The 23,537-nt window shown below is 34.9% G+C and overlaps 1 protein-coding gene across 1 annotated transcript in view; it reads right to left on the reverse strand.

Annotated features, from left to right (window-relative positions):
• The window catches only part of amon (prohormone processing protease amontillado), a 637,284-nt gene that overhangs the window by 152,568 nt on the left and 461,179 nt on the right, over positions 1-23,537 (reverse strand). Inside the window, exon 5 of the mRNA XM_069816284.1 lies at positions 16,830-16,918. Within this exon, the coding sequence (XP_069672385.1) occupies positions 16,830-16,918 (89 nt within the window). The remainder of the gene's footprint in view (positions 1-16,829; positions 16,919-23,537) is intronic.

A 23,537-nucleotide genomic window follows, 5' to 3' on the forward strand; every position in this document is an offset into this window, starting at 1 on the left:
GCTCTTAATTTTGCAATTAGTAAGTCAACATATACAGTGTCGAAGGCTTTGGAGTAGTCCAAAAGTGTTAGTATTGTGATCTGTCCTTTGTCTAAAGCTTCACGTATATCCTCAGTCACTTTAAGCAGTGCAGTCGACGTGCTGTGTCCCGTTCTGAAGCCTGATTGGTAAGGGTCAAGAATATTGTGAGTATTGAGGTAATCTGTTAATTGTTTGTGCACAATTCGTTCCAAAGCTTTTGAGAGAACAGGAAGAATACTAATTGGTCTATAGTCATTAGGTGTTACAGGTAGCTTAATTTTAGGAAGGGGACGAACAATAGCCTTTTTCCATATGTCTGGATAATGTGAAGTCATTATGGATGCATTGAATATATGGGTTAGTGTCGGAAGAATTATGTCCATAATTTTGTTCAGAAGTTCTATATTTCTATTGTCTACTCCTTGTGATTTTGACTTGATGCGCTTTAGTGCTGATTTTACGTCAGAAGGTGTTATGTAGGAAAAGAAGAAGTTAATATTCTCCATCAATGGACAGCTAATAATTAAATCGGATTTATTAGGGAATTTGATTCCTACAATTAAATTGTGCGACCCTATATAGGCTACTGTTGCACGAAGGCCGTGTGGAACATGGATATTATATCTACTTTCGATTGGAGGTCAATGATAGCGCTATACGTGACCTTTGCAGACAGCAAAGAAGAGGAAAACTGTTTAGAAATTGAACTGTTTATCTGTTGGAACCATGTGGAACGTTGAAGTGATCACTGGAGCAGTGTGACACCCTTTGGAACAGTTGGAACAGGTTATATCACGAAACTGTTTCGTATCGAACAGTTCCAGCTTTTCTTTTTACCCATCTCTAGTAGCCGTCTCACCGATAGCACACACACGCACTCAGTCTGAACAGCTGAATTCCGTCCCTTACTCACTCTAGCAGGGTTTCCAAATTTCGTTATGGCAAGAAAAAAGATACGTGATAATATATTCAGAATCGTCCATTGTATTGAAAAGCTACAAAGAGATCCATATTATTCCTTATCAGTTTCTCTCATGAAAAGATTAAAATTCAAACTCGTACCGCAAGTACTTATCGAGTAAAACTATGTTAACATAGAGCAAAAAATGATCTCTTTCTCAGAAAAATATTCATTTGGGACTAATATGTTATTAGAATGTTTTTGTTTTACCCTGTCCGCACAGTTACATTACTTTACTCTATATAGGACAGACACAATTCTCTCATAAAGTAAACCGGACATCGCCCTGCATAGCATACAAGAACTCTCTTTATCCTCGATATTGCGTATCATTGGATCATTATATCAATTTAAAGATGTTGAAAATATAATTAAGTATATATTTGTCTAAAGTAATGTGTGTGTTTGTGTATGTGAATGTGTGTGCGTGGGAGTTTGATTCGTTACTTCATTCATTATAGTAACTAGGTTTGCTAACAGAAACACCAAAAGATAGGGTAATTTAAGATTTTAGATCCATCCCAAAGAATGTATCTTGAAATAATACAATCTACTACAATAGTAACTTGTAAATAATGATCGTGCCATGTTGAACGTACCAATATATTAAATTATTCCAGGCTGTCCTTCAAGTTTTAAATTCAATATGAAGAAATTCACAAGGGAAGGCTTTGGACTTCCCGAGGAGAATCGTCACAAAACTTCTTGGAGTGGATAAGTATGAGACCAAAATAACTGGTGCAAAGTGTGGCATTTCGCAATCGCTCGTAACTCCTAAAACATGGCTTATGAAAGTGAAGAAAGCGCCTGCAATGTTTGCAACCATAAATTGTCAAGCACACTGTACCCGAGGCCTCTTGTGTCATTTGGTGATACGGCGCATGCCATGCTGGTGTCCATTGTGTAGGCCTACATCAATGACTGATACTTATGTAGTGTAACTCTGAGCACAGGCCTGTTCCTACACTAACGAATACTGTATGGGAAATAAGTGTAGACTATTGTGTGTTTCGCAAAATGGCTTGTAACACTGATGCTGTGGTAGGCCTATAGGTACTTGTGACTTGAGGTGATGCAGAATTACCAGACGGACAACACGGCTCCAACGTACATCGACAGGCGAATTGCACGAGAATTGTATAGCATATTGGAGCAACATATGTATCAATGGCGACGCTGTCATGTTGGAAGGACAGACATTTTGGCGTGATAATGATCGAACATCGGACTCTTCATCCCAATATAGTGATACTCCGGGTCCTCCAGCACACAATACGACCATTTCTAATATCTAGTTTCTATAAACCACCAAACCCCCCCCCCCCCAAAGTAAAACGGAAAAACATTCACAAATAGTTTTCTGAAAAAAGAATGCAAAGTATCTATGATTGTATCAAGATTGCAAATAAAACTGTTGTAGCAACTGTCAGAATATTTAAGACAGCACCATAAAAATTGCTTCAAATAATAATCGCTCTTGGGAGAAGTGATACAGTACAACATAGAAGTGCTCGAATTCCCCTGAATATGTACACCAAATTCCGGAATGCGCTTGACATGGGACAGGTAATTCACTACTGGTATCTTAGAACATCATCAAGGGTAATAAAATTGTCAACGAAGAAGGGGAGCGTCTTTGTCCGCTTTGCAAAGAAAAGGACTCCTATAAACATATTTTATTACAGTGTGTCGAATTGGAACATGTACGGAGAAAATATCTACCACCCTCGATGCTACGTCAGAATAGGAGTTCGCTTGCATGTCTTGACCTCATGGGGAATAGAGAATGGAAACAAAAGACTGGATTGTTTCTCTTGAAGGCGAGAAAGATTAGAACTTCAGCTGTTGAAGTTTGCGACGCGAACTGAGGAAGGGATAATAGCATCCACCCAACTGTACACTTTTATGTCTTTTAGGTTAGGATATATTATATAATGTGTTTTATTGTGCTATTTCCATTTTAAAGCACGTACGGTCAGAAGACCCGTGCATTGTATTTTAGGGAAAATTATGTAATATAAAATCTGTATGTATAATATTACTCAATAAATCTATCTATCTATCTATCTATCTATCTATCTATCTATCTATCTATCTATCTATCTATCTATCTATCTATCTATCTATCTATCTATCTATCTATCTATCTATCTGTCTGTCTGTCTGTCTGTCTGTCTGTCTGTCTGTCTGTCTATCTGTCTATCTATCTATCTACCTATCTATCTATCCATCTATCCATCCATCGATCCATCCATCGATCCATCCATCCAACCATCCATCCATTCATCCATCTATCTATCTATCCATCCATCTATCCATCCATCTATCTATCTATCCATCCATCTATCCATCCATCTATCCATCCATCTATCCATCCATCCATCCATATCTATCTATCTATCTATCTATCTATCTATCTATCTATCTATCTATCTATCTATCTATCTATCTATCTATCTATCTATCTATCTATCTATCTATCTATCTATCTATCTATCTATCTATCTATCTGTCTGTCTGTCTGTCTGTCTGTCTGTCTGTCTGTCTGTCTGTCTATCTATCTATCTACCTATCTATCTATCCATCTATCTATCCATCGATCCATCCATCGATCCATCCATCCAACCATCCATCCATTCATCCATCCATCTATCTATCTATCCATCCATCTATCTATCTATCCATCCATCTATCCATCCATCTATCTATCTATCCATCCATCTATCCATCCATCTATCCATCCATCCATCCATATCTATCTATCTATCTATCTATCTATCTATCTATCTATCTATCTATCTATCTATCTATCTATCTATCTATCTATCTATCTATCTATCTATCTATCTATCTATCTATCTATCTAGAACATCATCTATTAAGCTTATAGAACAATTAATTAATTTATATTCACGATCATGCTATTATAATCATTATTATAATTTCAGTAGTTGTATATTTAATTGCAATAACCTTCAATAAAAATATTAATCAATTCAAAAGAAGTGTGCGAAAGAAGTTGCTATTTCAATGGGTATTCCCAATTTTATAGTCACCAAATATTTCCCAGCACATTTCAAACGCCGCTATAAAGTGACAACGCAAGATCACAAGGTTCGTTACTAGGCGAGAAGTTACTCTTGATACCGTCGTGAGAACCAGAGCATTCGAATATACACGAGAAGTTACGGACTACATTACAGCTAATGTAATCGATACCTCTATGTTCCGTAAGTGTTGGACATTTTGCTGTTTTTGTTTGACACATGCAGCAAGCGTGTTTGTGATTCCAATGCAGTCATTATCTGCTCGCAGTGCAGTATTCAACTTTGCTTGGAACACACATTACCATGACGTGGAATGAGTTGTGTATATGACAGTTGCAACTTTAGGATGTACATAATGTCTTTAATCATTTACATGTCTCTTTTCTCATAGGTAAATTGTGTTACACATTTTATGGCTGCAAACATTACAGGCGCGAACTCCACTTTCATAAGCCATGTTATAGGGGTTACGGGTGATTGCGAAATGCACTTTGCACCAGTCACTTTGCCCTCATGCTTGTCCACTCCAGAAAAGTTCGTGACGATTCTCGTCGGGAAGTCCAAAGTCTTCTCTTGTCAGTGAAAGTAGAGTAGAGATGGGATAAACTGTTCTTTTTAAGAAACAGTTTCGACTGTAGCTGTTTCATGAACGAAACTGTTCCAAAATAACAGTTTCAAAGAAACAGTTACATAAGAATATGTTTACAACATCAGTGCCAACTGTTTCAATCTCTTATCTGCTTCAGGAACATGTTTCAAGGCCCTTGAATCGTCTTTAAATCAGCTGTTCAGTGTATTATGACGACGAAAGTCATTTTTCGTAGGTTACTGTTAAGGGTACAGTAAATAACTACAATTGAAAATAAATCGATTCTAGTACAAATAATGCATATTACCCTAGGAGAGTTTAATAACGATGACAGCCGATGATATTTTTCCCGGTATATTAATAATTAACATTATGTCAGGGCACCATGAACAAATTCTCCATCAATGGACAGCTAATATTTAGGAGATATATTACTGTTCTCCAAGCAGGAGATCAACCGTGAAAGGAATGTGCTTACTATTGCGTCATCTATTGGAACGAAGTAGATAGATAATATTACCGTTATAACGTCAGTTTAAAAACCATGCGCTCTCCTGCATATGTTATTTCCTATATGGAGGGATTAAAAGACCAGGAGATTAACAGTGATCTAATTTTGTAACTAGGATAGTATAAATATGTGTGTAGCAATGTTATTGTGTGTGCTGTGACAGCTAGCCAATAGAGATACGAGTACCCACGTGTGTGACCTTATGAAATCTTATGACATCAGCATTCATTCACAGCATTACCTCGCTTCGTCTCATTCCGCAGAAACTTTCTCGTGGAGTACAGTAGGGAATTTGATTCGTACAACTAATTTGCGCAATCCTACATAGGCTACTGTTGCACGAAGGTCGTGTGGAACATGGATATTATATTGTGCTCCAACCACCAGAAAGTGTCTGCCGGATGAGACGAAGGAGGGTAATGCTGTGAATGAATGTTGATGTCATAAGATCACACACGTGAGTACTCTTATCTCTATTGGCTAACTCTCACAGCACAAACCATAACATTGATACAGACATATTGATACTACCCCAGTTACGAAATTAGATCACAGTTAATCTCCTGGTCTTTTAATCTCTTCATATAGGAAATAACATATGCAGGAGAGAGCATGGTTTTTAAACTGGCGTATAACTGTAATATTATTTATCTACTTCGTTCCAATAGATGACGCAATAGTAAGCACATTCGTTTCACGGTTGATCTCCTGGTTGGAGAACAGTATCTACTTTCGATTGGAGGTCAATGATAGCGCTACACGTGACCTCTGCAGACAACAAAGAAGAGGAAAACTGTTTAGAAACTGAACTGTTTATCTGTTGGAACCATGTGGAACGTTTAAGTTATCACTTGAGAAGTGTAACACTCTTTGGAACATTGGGACAGGTTATATCACGAAACTGTTTCGATACGAAAAGTTTCAATTGTGAAACAGTTTCAAATAAACTGTTACAGCTTTTTTTTACCCATCTCTAAAGCAGAGGAGGAGGATATGAGGATGATGATGATGATGATGATGACGATGATGATGACGATGATAATAATAATAATAATAATAATAATAATAATAATAATAATAATAATAATAATAATAATAAGTATGAACACAAGCCAACCTCACAATCAACGTGATGCTGGACAAGAAACAAAGAAAGGAGTGTGCCATCCATTCAGTCTGACATAGTAATGAGTAGGGCTAGGATTCTTAGGTAAATAAATATTTCATTTGCACTGTAATAGAAACTCGTAATTGTGTTTTAAGTTTCTGACAAGGTCACCTGAGCATATATTTTAAATTTTATTTCACATAAAAACATATATTTTTATTTATTTGTTTTTTGCAAATACATATTTTCAAATATCCACATAAAACACATAAAAATGAAGTTTTCATCAAATAATTTTCGACAAAAGTCCCATTTCAGATTAATCATCACCCCAATGTTCAGTGCAATTGCTTAGACGTGACAGCTGGCAACTGTTTCTCGGAATTACCTATCTGTGAACCTGTGGAACTGCAGTCTGCTTTCTCTCAAGCGATAAGAGCTGTCACCACTAAAAAATTGTACTGTAACTAACACATACAAATACTGCTGTGTCATTTAGGAGTCCTTGTAAGTTATAACGCTGCTTGCGGAAGCAATTACAATTTCATAAACATCAGCTGCTTCTGTTTTAGTTTACAATAATAAACATATCTCTAGTGAGTGGATGTCGTTTCTTCACGGCCAGGGAGCTTTTTTCCCCATTATAAGGCAGTGTTCCGCAATAATCGTCAGTCATTTGTGATGGAAAACTTGAGATTGAATCTCATTGTGTACTGTAATTCTTCAGCTGTTGGCGAGACAGCATAATTTAGAGTACTGCATATTGTTTATATTCTCATGAAATAATTCAAACATAATTAAATAATTTTCTATTTTGTCACATATTTTCCAGATTTTAGCATATGAAAAAAATATTTTCCCGATTTTTAGCACCTAAAATCCGAGCCCTAGTAATGAGAAGCAAAAGTGAAATGTGCTTAATTACGATATATATCCATATGTTGCGAGAAAAGAGGCTGAAGACATCTTGAAATACAGGGCTCTGAACGCATGTGAATACAATTCAAAATCACATCCCTGTCAATTGTCTCAGTTGGGAACATATATTAGCTAGAAAACACATCATGCTACTTATTTAAAAGGGCAGCTCATCTGGGAACTGCACATAGCCCATATTTCGAAAATGTCTGTAAATATGTTTTTTGTAAATAGGTAAATAGAGCTTAATGCCCAGAAATGTCAAGAGCAAGATACTCCCTAGGTCCATTAAAATAATACTCTCTTTCACGTGGAAGGAATAATAATAATAATAATAATAATAATAATAATAATAATAATAATAATAATAATAATAATAATAATTGTTGTAACAGAGTACTAGACAGGGGCAATAAGGAAACAAAACTGATTTAGGAGTACAGAAAAATGAAAAAAAAAAAAAATGGTAGGAAATTAATGGCATTCGGAACAAAATGAAATTAATTCTAACATGACCTGTGAGAGAACGCAGAGATCGCAGACTATTCCATGTACAGAAAAAACAAAATATCAAAACAATCCAAGTAGCCTACTTTAAAAATTACAAATTAACTTGTACAATAAACGTAAGATGTTCAAAGGAACTTTGGATTTAACTGACGACAATAATAATGGTCGTGGTTATAGTGGTGGTGGTGGTGGTGATGATGATGATGATGATGATGATGATGATGATGAAGCAGCATTATATAGGAAAGGAACCGTTTGAATCACATTGCAGCAGTATGTTCATACACAAACACTTGCCAAGTAAAGTAAACAACTTCACTCCCGGCTACTACAAAATAATATTTGTATGAATGAATATTGTAACTACTGTTGCACAGAAACATACTTTCATAAACGTTGTTAAATCTCTAGGATTGAAGCTACATGAAAATTAATTAAATCTACCTGAAATACGAATATGCATACTTTAAGGGGTTAGGTACAGCTTACAGCAGCAAAATTTTGGAAATATTCAACTTTTTTTTTTCCTCCATTACTGCATCTTGTACAGTAATGAAAATTAGTATGTGTAAAGCACTGTCCTTCTGCTATACGATAATAGTACATTATGCAACGAGCCTATAATGAAGGTAATTAAGAAGCGAGTATGGATATTTATGAAACGAGCGCAAGCGAGTTTCATAATTTTCATACTAGCTTCTTAATTACCATTATAGGCGAGTTTCATACGACTTTTTATGCTCGACCATATTTATAACTTGATATTATTAATTTTCTTTGTATCTGACCTTGACCAATGTCCCGTATGTTGTGAGATGTTGGCAGACGCGAAATTATTGATTTTTTCCGAGGAATAGATGTTCACATTGACCTTGCTAGGCCATAAGAACCTACAGAGATAACATTGAAATTAAATTAGACATTGAAAAACGAGATGACAAATTGAATTTATTTGAATATTATTTACAATTAACGCTAATTATTATAGTAACAGAACATAACCTTCTGCGACAGTATTGGATTTCCAGCCTCCGTGACTTTTCGCTAATTCTCTTTCGATTGCATATCCGAGAATAATCGATACTTGCGGTTTTATAACGGTAGAAAGCTAACCTGTCATTGGCTGAACAGTTGTAACCTGAGACGTCATTGGCTGAAAGACCTGACCTTTAATGATTAGGTGTATTTAATGACATGCATTAAAGGTCTGCTACCAGGTGTATAATTACTACATTTCGGCATGGTCGAGCATAAAAATATTTTTACGATTTAAAAAGAATTATTTTTTTTTTTCAAAATTCAAAATGGTGGCAGTTCGCTGTGCAGTGATGAAGCGTTTCCCTCAAAACTCAAACACTATCTAACATTCTGTGATGAAATTTTTGTATGTATTTATGCATGTCTATAATATGAAGTAAAATCACTTCTCTACATTTAATAGTTTGTCTGATAAAAATAAATTCATTTTTAAAAATCGTCACATATCAGTATTTTCTTGTAACACAAAATAAAAAAAAACTATTATTTATTAAGAAATGTAGTTGAAAGAGCATGATATTGTTTACGTGAGTTTGAGAAATAAAATAAAAAGGGAGAGAACATGAAAAAGTTAACAAATTTATTAGTTATGAGGGAAACGCTTCATCTTTACACAGGGAACTGCCATCGTTTTGAATTTTGGAAAAAAAAAAAATATATATATATATATATATATATATATATATATATATATATAGTTTTTTTAAGTGGTAAAATTTTTTTTTTCATATAGCAGAAGGATAGTGTTTTACACATACCAATTTTCATTATTGTACAGTTGTAAAAAAAAACTGGCCGCATTCGTGAACAGCGAATATTTTCAAAGTCCACTTCGGGTCGCGGCGATGTTACACGATGCACGTGCTTGTACAAGCAGTTCCGGAACTATGAAAGTGTTCTATATCTGCGCCTCGTAGACCAGCGGTAGAGTGCTTGTTTAATGATTCAAAGGTTGTGGGTTCGGGCCTTATTCAAGTTTTCATTTTATTTTTAATCGTTCTTTAGCAATGTAAATGATATTCAAATTATCATTTATATCCAGTTATCGTTCTTTATGGATATCACGTTATTTATATTTTGTTATCGTTCTTTAGAGATATGAATAAAATTCAAGTCATCATTTGTATTCTGATATCGTTTTATAATGATATGAATAATAATAATTATTATTATTGTATCTCCAATGGGGGTTAGCCCTATTTTACATATGTATGTTAGGACTACAGTTTTGTACACAAAAAAGATAAGCATAAAGAGAAATGGAAAAGAAAATTAAATTAGCTTACGCGATGTAAATAAAACATAAACAATCCGTAAGTTAGGCATTGCGATTGCAAAACAAATATCAGGTATCAATTTTAAACATACAAAAACATTAACAACACACATACGTAACACTTCTATAACACAAATATGCAGCTTTCCGTACCATACATCATAAATTAATACACAACAGTCACACAAACACAAACTATAATTACGACACTGAGATGACATCAAGCATCCCATAAGTGACTCACATACATAACAAATCAAGCATCCGTTACAACACACACACTTCAACATAGTAACCACACTTTTAAAAGTTACAAATTTGGCTCCAAGAAGAATTAATAGGACAGTGTTACCAATTACTATTCTTCTACAATTTCTTAAATACATCTGTAATAAATCTGTGAAATTCCGATATGAATAATATTCACGTTTTTTATATTCTGTTATCGTTCTTTAGCGATATAAATAATATCCAAGTTATCATTTATATTCTGTTTTCCTTCATTAGCGTTATAAAATAATATTCAAGTTATTTATATTGTTACTGTTCTTTCGCAATATAAATAATCTGTATTTTATGTAAGTAATTATTATAACACAAATAAACATCTTTCTTTGTAAAATAGGCTATTTTATTCAGGTAATTAAATACGTATTATATAATATCTTATATTAATTAAACAAACCGATATTTATCATTTATATTCTGTTATCGTTCTTTAGTGATACTGTATAAATAATATTCAAGTAATTTATATTGTTACTGTTCTTTCGCAATATAAATAATCTGTATTTTATGTAAATAATTATTATAACACAAATAACCATCTTTCTTTGTAAAATAGGCTATTTTATTCAGGTAATTAAATACGTATTATATAATATCTTATATTAATTAAACAAACCGATATTTATCATTTATATTCTGTTATCGTTCTTTAGTGATACTGTATAAATAATATTCAAGTTATTTATATTGTTACTGTTCTTTCGCAATATAAATAATCTGTATTTTATGTAAATAATTATTATAACACAAATAACCATCTTTCTTTGTAAAATAGGCTATTTTATTCAGGTAATTAAATACGTATTATATAATATCTTATATTAATTAAACAAACCGATATTTATCATTTATATTCTGTTATCGTTCTTTAGTGATACTGTATAAATAATATTCAAGTAATTTATATTGTAATCGTTCTTTAGCGATATAAATAACACAAATTTAATATTAGGTTTGGAAAAATCCAGTTGCATAATACTGGTATTAGTTTTTCTTTTTGTATTATTATTACATTACACTATCTTGAACTACAATAAAATGAAAAGGAGTAACGAGGAATTGAACCTGAGACGTTGACATCTAAATTCCGACGTTCGTCCGCTGAGCTACGAGGGCAAAAGTGTGGAAACATTTTCGGAAAAATTGGCCCAATCACACTCTAAGATTTTCTGATGATTCGTAGAAGCTAGTCCAGGATGCGGGGGGCAAAGGCTAATTGAGATTTCCCGGTCTCTGATCGGGTCAAACATCCTGATAGAATTAATATTTAACCCTTGCCGTGATTTTCGGTGAAGTCCGGAGGGCCCAATTAGTCAAATCCACTCTCCTCATCTCCACGCTTGGGCCCCCTGGAATTTAATAAGATGCGAAAGAGATAGTGGTGTGCGGAAAGCAACGGGATGTTACCGCATTTAGGCCTATCCTTACCAAGAAAAACTGCAAACATGAACAAAGGAAGCTTTCAATAGAAGAAGAAGGATCTTCTGCGGACCTCTGGAAAAAGAACTAAGGCAGAGACTAGTGATGTGCTTTGTGTGGATTGTGGCATTGTATGGGGAAGGAACATGGACATTACGACGAAATGAAGAAAAACGAATTGAAGCATTTGAAATGTGGTTGTGGAGAAGAACGGTGCGTGTGAAGTGGACAGACAGAATAAGAAATAAAATTGTGTTTGAAAAAGTGAGTGAAGAAAGAATGATGCTGAAACTGACTAGAAAGAGAAAAAGGAATTGGTTGGGTCTCTGGTTGAAAAGAATAATAGACGACATTAGGATATGTAGATCATATGCGGAGACTAAAAGGAAGGCAGAATATAGGAAAGATTGGAGATTGCTGGGTTTGCAATGAAAGACCTGCCCATGGACAGAAGACTTATGTATGATCAGAATCCCTGGAATATCGTGTCTAAGAACAGTCGCTATTTGTAAAGACTAGTCAATTCCATGCCCACTCGATTGCAAGATGAGCGAGATAAGAGGAAGATAGACTAAATATTGAATTGTGGGGTTTTGTTTTGTTTTTTGAACGCTTAGTTGTTTGAATGTTTTAAGGCCGACGCCAGTAAATTTGTTTTGTTTATGCCACGAAAGATATTTTTATTGAGAATAAAATCTATTTTCTTTCCATTTGCAGCCACAATATCATAATGATAAAGTCATGGCATAATATATTAATGAACCTGATGTTAATTACTAAAATAATCGTAAAAGAGAAAGGAGCCTTTACGTATAGTTTGTCTCTCTCAAAAACAGAACAAAAAAGAACATAAAAAGCACGAGGTTGTAGTCGAACGCAGGACCTCATGAATAATAGGCCTGAACGCTACCATTACGCTATCGAATAACACAAAGAATACTTTAATTATAACTGTAGATATCAGGCAACGTGGTCCAACAACATGTAACATCGCCTGTCTCCGAATTGTAGCGAAGATACCCGAAGGGAACTTTGTTTCAGGAGAGAGGCCATTTTTTGTTTTGACAGCTGTACAAGATACAGCAAAAAATATTGAATATTTCCAAACATTTTATTGCTGTAAGCTGTACATAACCCTTTAAGGGCTTTAGTGTACACCCAAACTCCTCCGTTATATTTATTCCTTTGCCACAAACACTCCCCAATTTTTGGGATTGTACCAATTGATGTGACGCACTCAATTTGCATATAAGAAATAATACGAAAGCATAAACTCATTACTTATATTTAAAGAAATACCCAGAATTTGTACGATACTGAGTAAGGCCATGAACAATATCATGTGTGTGTGTGTGTGTGTGTGTGTGTGTGTGTGTGTGTGTGAGTACCGAGAAAGCGGACGAATGTCCATACGCATGTAGACTTTTTCAGTGCTATCTGTCATGCGCACAACCCCCAGAAGATAGAGATGCGATGTGTGAAGAATCATACAGATGATCTTGCACCCCGTAATTACAACGGAGTAGACAAATCAGATTCCTACTGGTCACCAAACAAAATAAATCGATCCTCGAACAGCAGCAGGGTGCATCCCAGTTGGTCCATTGTTAGTAACGAGAGATCCCAAGAGGAAGTTCCCCGTTAGCATCAGGAAGTTATCCAGATCTGTACAGCAGGTACCATCCATCAGACGTTCCTGCTCGGGGTCTGAACCGTAAACGTTATACCACAGTCTAGTATATACAGTCAGGAAGCTTGAGTTGTTGAGGGTACTAGGAACAATAGGCTGTGCCGGTACTATTTCGCATTGTCTATTATGAGGCGATAGTAGCGATCCTAGAGGTTATCAACTATCTATGGATGCATATTCCCTACGTATTGAGCTTCGTAACTGTATATACTAGACTGGCTGATCGTCGCCGTCACCAAAACTCAACCTTCTTACTCTGAAACCATATTTTTGTTATGAAATGAAATTATATGAAATAAAAAGTAGGGTAAAATGAAGAGTATTGGTGGAATGAAATCTGTAATGAACAATCTTAGAAGAACAGCGCCAGTTCTTGTGAAGCTGCTCTAGGTTTTCATTTGCAGTGTCTAAATCACAATAAACTCACTTCATAATAATTTGATTTTTAAAAGGAAATTATGATTATGATGATGATGATGATGATGATGATAGTAGTGACGATGGTGGTAATGTAGTAGCAGTCAGATTGAGAGTGATAACGACAACGATGATAAAGGTAGTGAGGATGATGCGAGACTAAGGACGAAGATTTCAATAAAGACAAATGAATATAGAGGCTATGTGAGAATGAGGATAACGGCGATGTAGGAAGGAGTATAAGTTAACGACAAGATGAGAATGAAGATAAGTATGAAAACGAGCGATGCGATAATGACTATGAGCGTATTCCGAATCTCAGCGCTGAGCAATCGGATGGCATCACGTTGTTCCGAATTTCACCGATGGAGTCACTGATGCTCCACCGGTGTCGCACCGATGCCATCAGCTTGCAGAGGTGGTGGCAGTCTCCATCAGCCACCATAAGTGAATCTGATTGGTTCTTGTATAGAGCGGGAATTAGCAGACGAATGAGATCGTGCACTGTTGTGTCATGGCGGTGTGTTCTGTTTTGGTTCTGCTGTATTGTTTTTAATGAGCATAACGTAAAAACAATATGTTAATGGCTTATGAGCGAACATGTCAACGGACCAGTTATTACTGCTGATTCAAGAAATAAATTGTTTATGCTCTCTTTTCTTCGAACGTGATGGCGGTACGGAAGTTTCGCAAAATTTTGCTAGAGTAGCACAGACAATAACTTATACATTCACCATGACAGCCATCGATTCTTCCAGAAGTTTTGTTCCTATTTCGCTACAACGTGACGTCATTGTTGTCCACCGGTCCGGTGAGATTCGGAATACGCTGGATGTGAGGATAATTATTACGAAGATATTAAAATAATGATAATGAAGGAATGAAAATGATGGTAACGATGAAATAGAAATGTGAATAAGGATAGGATAAAGATCAAAAGGACGAAAGTTAAATTGAAGAAAACGTTGATATGACGATTACAGAAATAAGGAGATTAAATATGAGGGTCACTATCGTTTGATAAGCATAAATAAGAATATTGTGACAAAGAAAAAATGTGATATGAGAATAACGATATATATGATGTAAGAAGGTTGATGACGATGCTGTAAATAGGATTGTTTTGATTTGTATTTTGGAATAAGTTTGAAATTATGATAATTATTATTGCGATTATTGCGGTGGCGATGGTGGTAGTAATATTATTTTATGTCATAACGTTTTCAACTATTAAAATCTAAATTTAACCTTGGCGAGAAACGGCCGACGAATTTTTCCTGGCCAACTGTAGGAGGGAGAGCGCTCGTTATCGTGAATCTACGACCCGACCTACCAGCTTTACTTCCTTTCCGGAGCAAACCATACGAACCATTTGATATCGCACTTTAAAATCCAACAGTCTCTGGGGAACTGAAATCCAAAAGCATTTATGGTAACCTCAAGACCACAGAGGACTATGATGATGGTGGTAGTGATAACAGTGACAAATTGGGTCATATTACGTTTCTCATACTGACGCATGGCCATCCAGAATGTACAGGGACATCATTTTTACTTCAATTTTTATTGTACCTGAGTTTTTGAATGTACTTCACTCCCAGCCCCTCTACTAGTAAACGTCCAACTGTTCTCCTCACGGAACCAAGCGTATACAGTCAAAGTCGCCTTAAGGTGGTAGTAAACACAAACAGTATTGAGTTAGTGAGTATAGTACGTTCCAGAAATATGTTCGCGTTTTCCAGTGACGAAAGAGCTTTCAATATTGAATCATATTTTCGCACAGGTACTGTCGTCCGTTTGCCTACGTCGCATTCTGATTTCCCTCACCCGCAACTGTTTAAAATAACTTAAATAAAAGTAATTAACTGTCACGTGATTTCCCCCCCTTTCTACGATCCTGCGATATAACCACTTGGACGGGCAGTAGATAGCATATCTGAGTAATGTTATCTGTGCGGGTCGGACAGGGGTGAAGATTGAATTTACAGTACATAAGGTACTTTTTATATAATAATAATAATAATAATAATAATAATAATAATAATAATAATAATAATAATAATAATAATAATAATAATAATAATGTTTTATTTTCGCTGGCAGAGTTAAGGCCATAAGGCTTTCTCTTCCACCCAACCAGCCTTAATCAATACAATACATAAATTTAAATTACAAATATTTACACTACGCTTAAAAGGTTCTCCAGCAATATTCTTCACTACACATTTATTTAAATTTAAATAAATATATAAGGTAAAGTAGTAACTTAATTTATGAGCTAAAGTTCTTCATCCATTTACGTAAAGTAGGAGATATCGTAATTTTGAGTTTGATAATAGGTACAGAATTATTTCAACATGAGTTACTAGTACGAAGGACGAAACTGGTAATTGGATTTAGATGCAATAGTCTATAGTGCGATAATATGCAACAAAATAACTGAAGCCTGTATCTAAATGAAGGCCACCATTTAAAAAAATGTGTTTAAATATCCATATTATGATTATATTTCAATTTAATTTCATTCTCTATATTGTACGCTAATGTACTGTAGTTAGTATAATATACAATATATAACGAATACGTTCGCATGGATAACTGAGTTCGTGAATAAAAACACTTATTGTTAACACTGTACTGTATTTTGATTAAACAAAAACCTAATTAAAATTATCTAACTCAAAATTACGATATCTCCTACTTTACGTAAATTGATGAAGAACTTTTCTTCCCTCCTATACTTAGTAAAGTGATTTGTTTGCATTTTACGCCAGAATCATCGAACTTCAATCGTGGAAGGAGGTAGCAAACGATGTTTCCGGCTCTGAACCATTAATCCAAAGGTATAGCCAGGTTAATATAAAAAAATGTTAGTAAAAATAAAATGATGTCCCTGTATAACGTTAATTAATCATTACGAGTTTATATTGTGAGAATAAATTCCTGGACTTGGTGACAAGGTTGTGTGAGTAAATGGCTCAGTAACACGGCGACATTTCGTTATGCAGCTTGTGTGTTGCTAATTATGGGATTTACCTGCAATTTTGGAGTCATAAGCCACGCCGACGCCACACACGCCGTTGTCCCTGGCGGCCGCCACTTCCCCGGCGCACCGCGTCCCGTGGCTGCAAATACAAGAGAAAAAGAAGTGAATTAGCAACGGATTACTCTTAATCCCTATTAATGCTGGATGCTGCCGGTCAAAGGCAACGCAAAGCTAATTTACACTGCTCGGTAATACCTTTAAAAATTGCATTATATTTGTGCTGTCCAGGAGAGCGGGGAATGCAGTGTGCTTGCGAATTACCATTTTTAGAATACCAGTCACACACCGCGAAGCAAGGATTTTATTCGAGGATATTCCTGTCTAAGAATTAATTTTGTTTATGACATCTGGGAGCAAATGTTATACCCTTTATGGCTTTGCCACAAGATTCCCTTCACATATAAAAGTTATTCTCCTGGGATCATACACCTTACGCCCCCGAAACATGGAATAATCTAAATTCGTATTATATCGTATAACTAGGGAATTACAAATAAAGATGGACTGTGCAGGTGCAGTGTACTGTACACAACGTTTAACTCGCATAGTTTTAACAATGTGTGGAAGGTAAGGAAGCGAGTTCGAATTCCGTTTCGGATATGAATGTTTGTACATTGTCAGTGTGACGACCTGTATTGACATCGTGCTTATACAAGTCGTGGATATATGGGATATATTTTTAACGTGTAAAATTGATAATGCATGAAAATAAACAAAGACAACTAATTATATATACTGGGTGTTCATTTCAAAGTGTCTCATGACGTCACTGTTGATGAGACAGCGATTTGAAGCGAGTTTCAGCTTTTGTGTCAGAGAAGTTGCCTACTAATCAAGGCGTTCAATCTGAACTTGAGAACGTGTACGGTATAACTTGAACGTCGTAGCAACAGATGGCGCTCTGTACGGTCTGTGTGCTACCACAACCTCTTTCGAACTGTGTTTTGCGCGGGCAAGTCGTACATCGGTTGCGTACGGTAACATTCCACAATACAAATCAGATGCTCCGTGTCCATGTTGACCGTCGAAGTTAATGTCAACAAATACGTAAGTAATCGTCTTGACCCTCTCCACATATCCCGACAGTAAGAAAAAACTCACCTCAGTACATGTTTCGAAACAGTTCACATTCCTGCCACTACGGCGTTACCGTACGTATCGGTAAGTACTCTTCATAATGAACGCCGTACTTACCAGGCAACTTCTCTGGCACATCAGTAATACACCTCTGCGGAAGTGTAGGAAGATTGAATTCTCTAGGTTCATCGACTAGCACATGACGGCATACAGCGAGCCATGACACACTTTGAACTGAACACTCAGTATATACCTTTGATAATATTAGGACTAAATCCTCTTTGAAGACTTTTATTATGTGCTGTAAAAATGACACAAATCATAAATTGCAACCATCTCTACGGTGAACAATGATCTTCAACTAATTAATTAGTAGCTACTTATTTATTCAGTCATTTCTTGTCGTTGTTGTAAGACTCCCTTCAACTTAAACATATGTATATTATTTATACTTCCAACTGCCTATTGCACAATATGCTCCGTTTTTGTGGCAGCCTGTTAATACAGGGAGCTGTTATCGTTTAGATAAATAAATAAACATAAGTAAAATTTGAAATGACCAATTCATTATGATGGTCTGCAAAACTGACGCTCTACATCAATGGTCGGAGAAGAAATGCAGCCCGCAAAACACAGCAACGCGTAAGGTGAAAGGAGAGATATATAAGAGGAGAAATCACGGAACACTTTCACTATTGCAAGTTTTGCAAGAGATGGACTATGACCATATTCAAGTTAAGGAAAGATTAATTAAAATGTATGTCAATATTTATATTTGTTCATTTCTTTTTAATTTTGTATGATTTGATTTCCTTTTTCCGAAATTTTATACATAAATTAAACATTAAGGTTACATGTAACGAATTTTAACTGAGCAACGAGATTTTCGTTTGTCATACACGAAAATTCGTCATGATATTACAACTGATCCCGTCGGTTTACTTTAACACTGCGTAATTTTGAATGAACAAGTGATGGCTGAGGGGAGGGAGGTAGAGCATGTCTTACCCCTCCCCCTGTTTGTGTGCTAAAGAATTGACTGTCGAGTCAAGAAATGTCGACCACTATTCTACATCATTATGAAAGAGTATAGACATGCTTTTATACCATTTGAAGAAATATTTCTTGTAATCACATGGAGGTCATAACTCAAAACCACTAATTTCTGACTTATGCACACCATAGATGTGTACAGAAGTTACTGCTGTAAACGGCACGTGATCTACAGAGTAACATAAATTATATACGAAATGGAAACTAATTTTCAAACATAGCGTAAAGTGTTCAGTGTGCGAGTATTTGAGTAACCTTACATTTTTTACAAGAGAGAGAGAAAGAGATCGGGGACGTGTAATAGCGTCGCGGTTAAGGCGTAACACTGCAAAGCCGAAAGATCGCGGGTTCGATTGACGATGGTGTCATGGATCTCTCCATTAATCTTTTCCTACCGGCCGCATAATTAGCTTAATTAACCTCTAACAGAAATGAGTACCAGGGGCATTTGCTTGAGGATAAAGGCGGCAAGCATGTAGGACTGAAATGCCTACTGACATTAATGCAGATTATAAAGGTGGGAGCCTTAGGCTACGGTTACAGTGGATGCGTATTCTGACGCTTTTGTGCGAGATAAAGAGACCTATTAAAATGCAAATATATTTAGTTGTACATATATTACAGTTGAAAAAGAATAATTCGGGTAATTCCGCAATAGGACTTGGCTAATTCCGCAGTAGCAAATAATTATAAAATACATCATCAAAGTAACATAAAATGAAAAATTTATATGTAACAGTACTCACTATCTTCACAGCTGTGTAGCAAAACACAAAAAACAGCCAACTTTAGATATTTCTCTGTATTGCCGACGGAAGTGTCGATCAATATCCTTGATTTTTTCTAGATAGATAGATAGATTAGATAGAATAGATAGATAGATAGATAGATAGATAGATAGATAGATAGATAGATAGATAGATAGATAGATAGATAGATAGATAGATAGATAGATAGATAGATAGATAGATAGATAGATAGATAGATAGATAGATAGATAGATAGATAGATAGATAGATAGATAGATAGATAGATAGATAGATAGATAGATAGATAGATAGATAAGATAAGATAAGATAAGATAAGATAAGATAAGATAAGATAAGATAAGATAAGATAAGATAAGATAAGATAAGATAAGATAAGACAGACAGACAGACAGACAGACAGACAGACAGACAGACAGACAGACAGACAGACAGATAGATAGATAGATAGATAGATAGATAGATAGATTTATTGAGTAATATTATACATACAGATGTTATATTATCATAATTTTCTTTAAATCCAATGCACGGATCTTCTGACAGTACGTGCTTTGTACCTAAAACAAGTCCTACTTCGTAGGTTTCACCCCCCCCCCACCTATGATTATATCCAACTACTCTCTAAAAGAATACACATATTAAAATGAAAGATTTTTTTTTCTATAGCACTGCAGAGGACATGCCTCCTTATGACAACCTATCAAAACTTACATTCACGCTATTGTAAAGCTGCAGTAAAAGCATATATGCACTACTGCGGAATTGCCCGTACTGCGGAATTAGCCGAGTTTCCCCTATAGGCTGTCCAGAACTCCGCATTCATTGAATGTGCACTTGGGTATTAGTTGGTAAGTGGATATGTTTGTAGACCAAACTGAATTGAAAATAATTCCGGAGAACGTTAGTACTACAGTAAAGTGCATTTATTTTCTGCATAATAAGGTTATTGATAACTGATACCGAAGGAGTTTCATTATACCAGAGAAAGATATGTTTGCCTCAAGACGTTACAACCATTATGGCACAGCAGCGAGTGAAGTGAGAAACGTACAACAGGGACAGATTTTTTGGTGAACATTTTTCAAACTATTCGTGAAAAGTGAGTAAAATATCGTGAAAATTCCATGATTATATTTTACCACGTAATGTCTTACACTCATACACATTTATAATTAGCAACAATTTTAAGGTACTGGTATTTATTATTAAGGTATTTTAATAATAATAATAATAATAATAATAATAATAATAATAATAATAATAATAATAATAATAATAATAATAATAATAACAACAACCCTGATTACTTACATAACAGATTCGCCATCCCCATGTTAAAAACTGTAAAATGTGGAAGAGAGAGAACAACCACCAGGATCGCCCCGTCGATTGGGAACGATCAATTTAAATGAGCGTTATAACGTGACTTCCTAAACAGTAACTAGATGGCAGCATATTGTAATTGAATAAAGTTGTTGCCGTCAAAACCTATAAGGCTGAGCAATCTGTTATATGTGATCTAGGATGATGGTGATAATGATAATAATAATAATAATAATAATAATAATAATAATAATAATAATAATAATAATAATAATAATAATAAATGTACCTTCGTAAATCAGGCTTATTGTTTCTTAACTCAGTTTTATACAAATCCCCAGTCATCAATGGCACTGTAAGGCCTTACAGAGATAATAACATTCCCAAATAATATCCCCTCTTGTTGTTTTACAGCTAACATCTTCAAAACTAATATACAATATTTTTAAATTAATTTTTAAAATTTCTTTTTCTCATTTTTATAGCAGAAATGAACATTTTCTCTGAAACAGCTAACTGTTGCGAAAGTTAGAAACAAATTTACTGTGATTAATCAGTCACATGTATAATAAAACCTGCTTATACTTCTTGGTGCATCTGTCATATTTAGAGTTTATCTCTAATAAAAATCGCGGCCCTGTCTATGAACATTATTTCATCAGTCCTGCTGGCGAGGTGCAGTTTCAATAAAGGATATTTAAAACAGCAGTACAAGCACAGTCAGGTATTCCATTTCTTGTAAATACAGTACATTAACGATAGGTTAAGCTTATATGAATTTGCCATTGCAATTTTCTGCAGTAGTTGGAAAAGGAAATATGTTCCAAATGAAGTTCTTTAACGATTAGTTTTAATGTATAATTAGACAATATATTATTTCTTAAAATACACTTTATTGTGGTTAGACTCGACTTGGTTTAGGTTAGCTTTCAGAATACTGTAAGCTACAAATATCAGTTAATATCCCTTTCAGCGCTCACATATTTGATATAAGAACAGCTGATATGAAATGAGAGTGGTCAAATCCACGATAAAGACAAAACAGTATTTCATACCTCTGTACAAACATTGTATAAAATGTAAATAAATTCCTTCGCTAATTTTTCCCATTTCTTAAGAGAAATATCACGATTTTGACACAATTTTTGCTTCATATCACACAGACTCCTATTTTCAAATACTAAACTAATCAATGTTTCAATATTCATGGGCAGAGAATGGTTGCGCCGCACGGTCAGGTAAGATGCAGCAGATAAAAAATAGTCCCTGTTTTGAGGGCATAGTTGCGCCCCGTTCCCATCAGGTAGAGAAAAGGGGCATGGCATAGTTGCGCCCCGATGAAATAGGTAGAGTAAAAGACATTACGGGAACTCGAGCCTCGTATTCGACCAACCTTATTGATTTCTTATTAGATTTAATATTCATTATCAATACCGTTAAAATGAACATAATGAAGTTGGCAGTACTTTATTATTTTCCTACTGTTTATGCAGTGATTATCGATAGTCTACCTTAAAAATGAACACCATGAAGTTGGCAGCACTTTACTGACATATTCAAATGAGTGAGTCGTTTAAATATGAGGCCTAAATAATCTTGACACTTTATTAGTGATTTTCACACCGTCTGTGGCGCATAGTGGGGTTAATTTACCACTATAATATTTTTCAGTAATTTATTTATTTTACTAGCCGTACCCGTGCGCTCCGCTGCACCCGTTAGAAATAAATATAAAGTAATTACATAATTAAAATAGGGAATTTGATCCAGGGAACATTCGTGTTTGATAGAAGGATATATCGTTTATTATGTTACTTAATTTAAATTGTATTAAAAAATTAAAATGGTTTCATTTTGATCCAGAGACCACTCATTCGGTCATAAAAATTATTTTAGGAAATACAGGAAACGAATGTACAGAATAGCCCATCAAGTTTTCTGTGCAGAAGAAGCTATTTTAATCTTACCTGTCTTCGATTCACTCAGAAGTTACTGTAATAACATACAGCATTATGTCCATCTAGAGAAACTACACTTTGCAATGGTGAATTAATAATTAATTATACAAATCGGTTAATTTAGCTTCTGATATTACTTCATACAAACACAGAAACATTCTCTGTAGGCTATGTTTCATAGCTTCCTATTGTTGTTGTCCAAGGCCCCTTATAGACGAAGTCATTTGTTTTTTATTTCATTACACCGCCTTAGATGGCGTTGTTATTGTAATATTGAAACTCATTTATCTCATTAAATATCGGTTATATCAAAATTTTGCATAGAATAAAACGTATCGGAAATTATTTTTAAAGAAACTTTTGTTATATAATATTTTTCATGAAAATTAATAATAAGGGAGATATTTCGATTTATTTAATTCAAGCCCCCTTATAGCCCTCCTTTTAAATAAAATATTTTGAATGCCATATAGCCTAAATTCTAAGTTACAACGAACTTAATTTATATTCCAATTTT

The sequence above is a fragment of the Periplaneta americana genome, chromosome 17, assembly GCF_040183065.1.
Source record: "Periplaneta americana isolate PAMFEO1 chromosome 17, P.americana_PAMFEO1_priV1, whole genome shotgun sequence".
Taxonomy (NCBI): Eukaryota; Metazoa; Arthropoda; class Insecta; order Blattodea; family Blattidae; genus Periplaneta; species Periplaneta americana.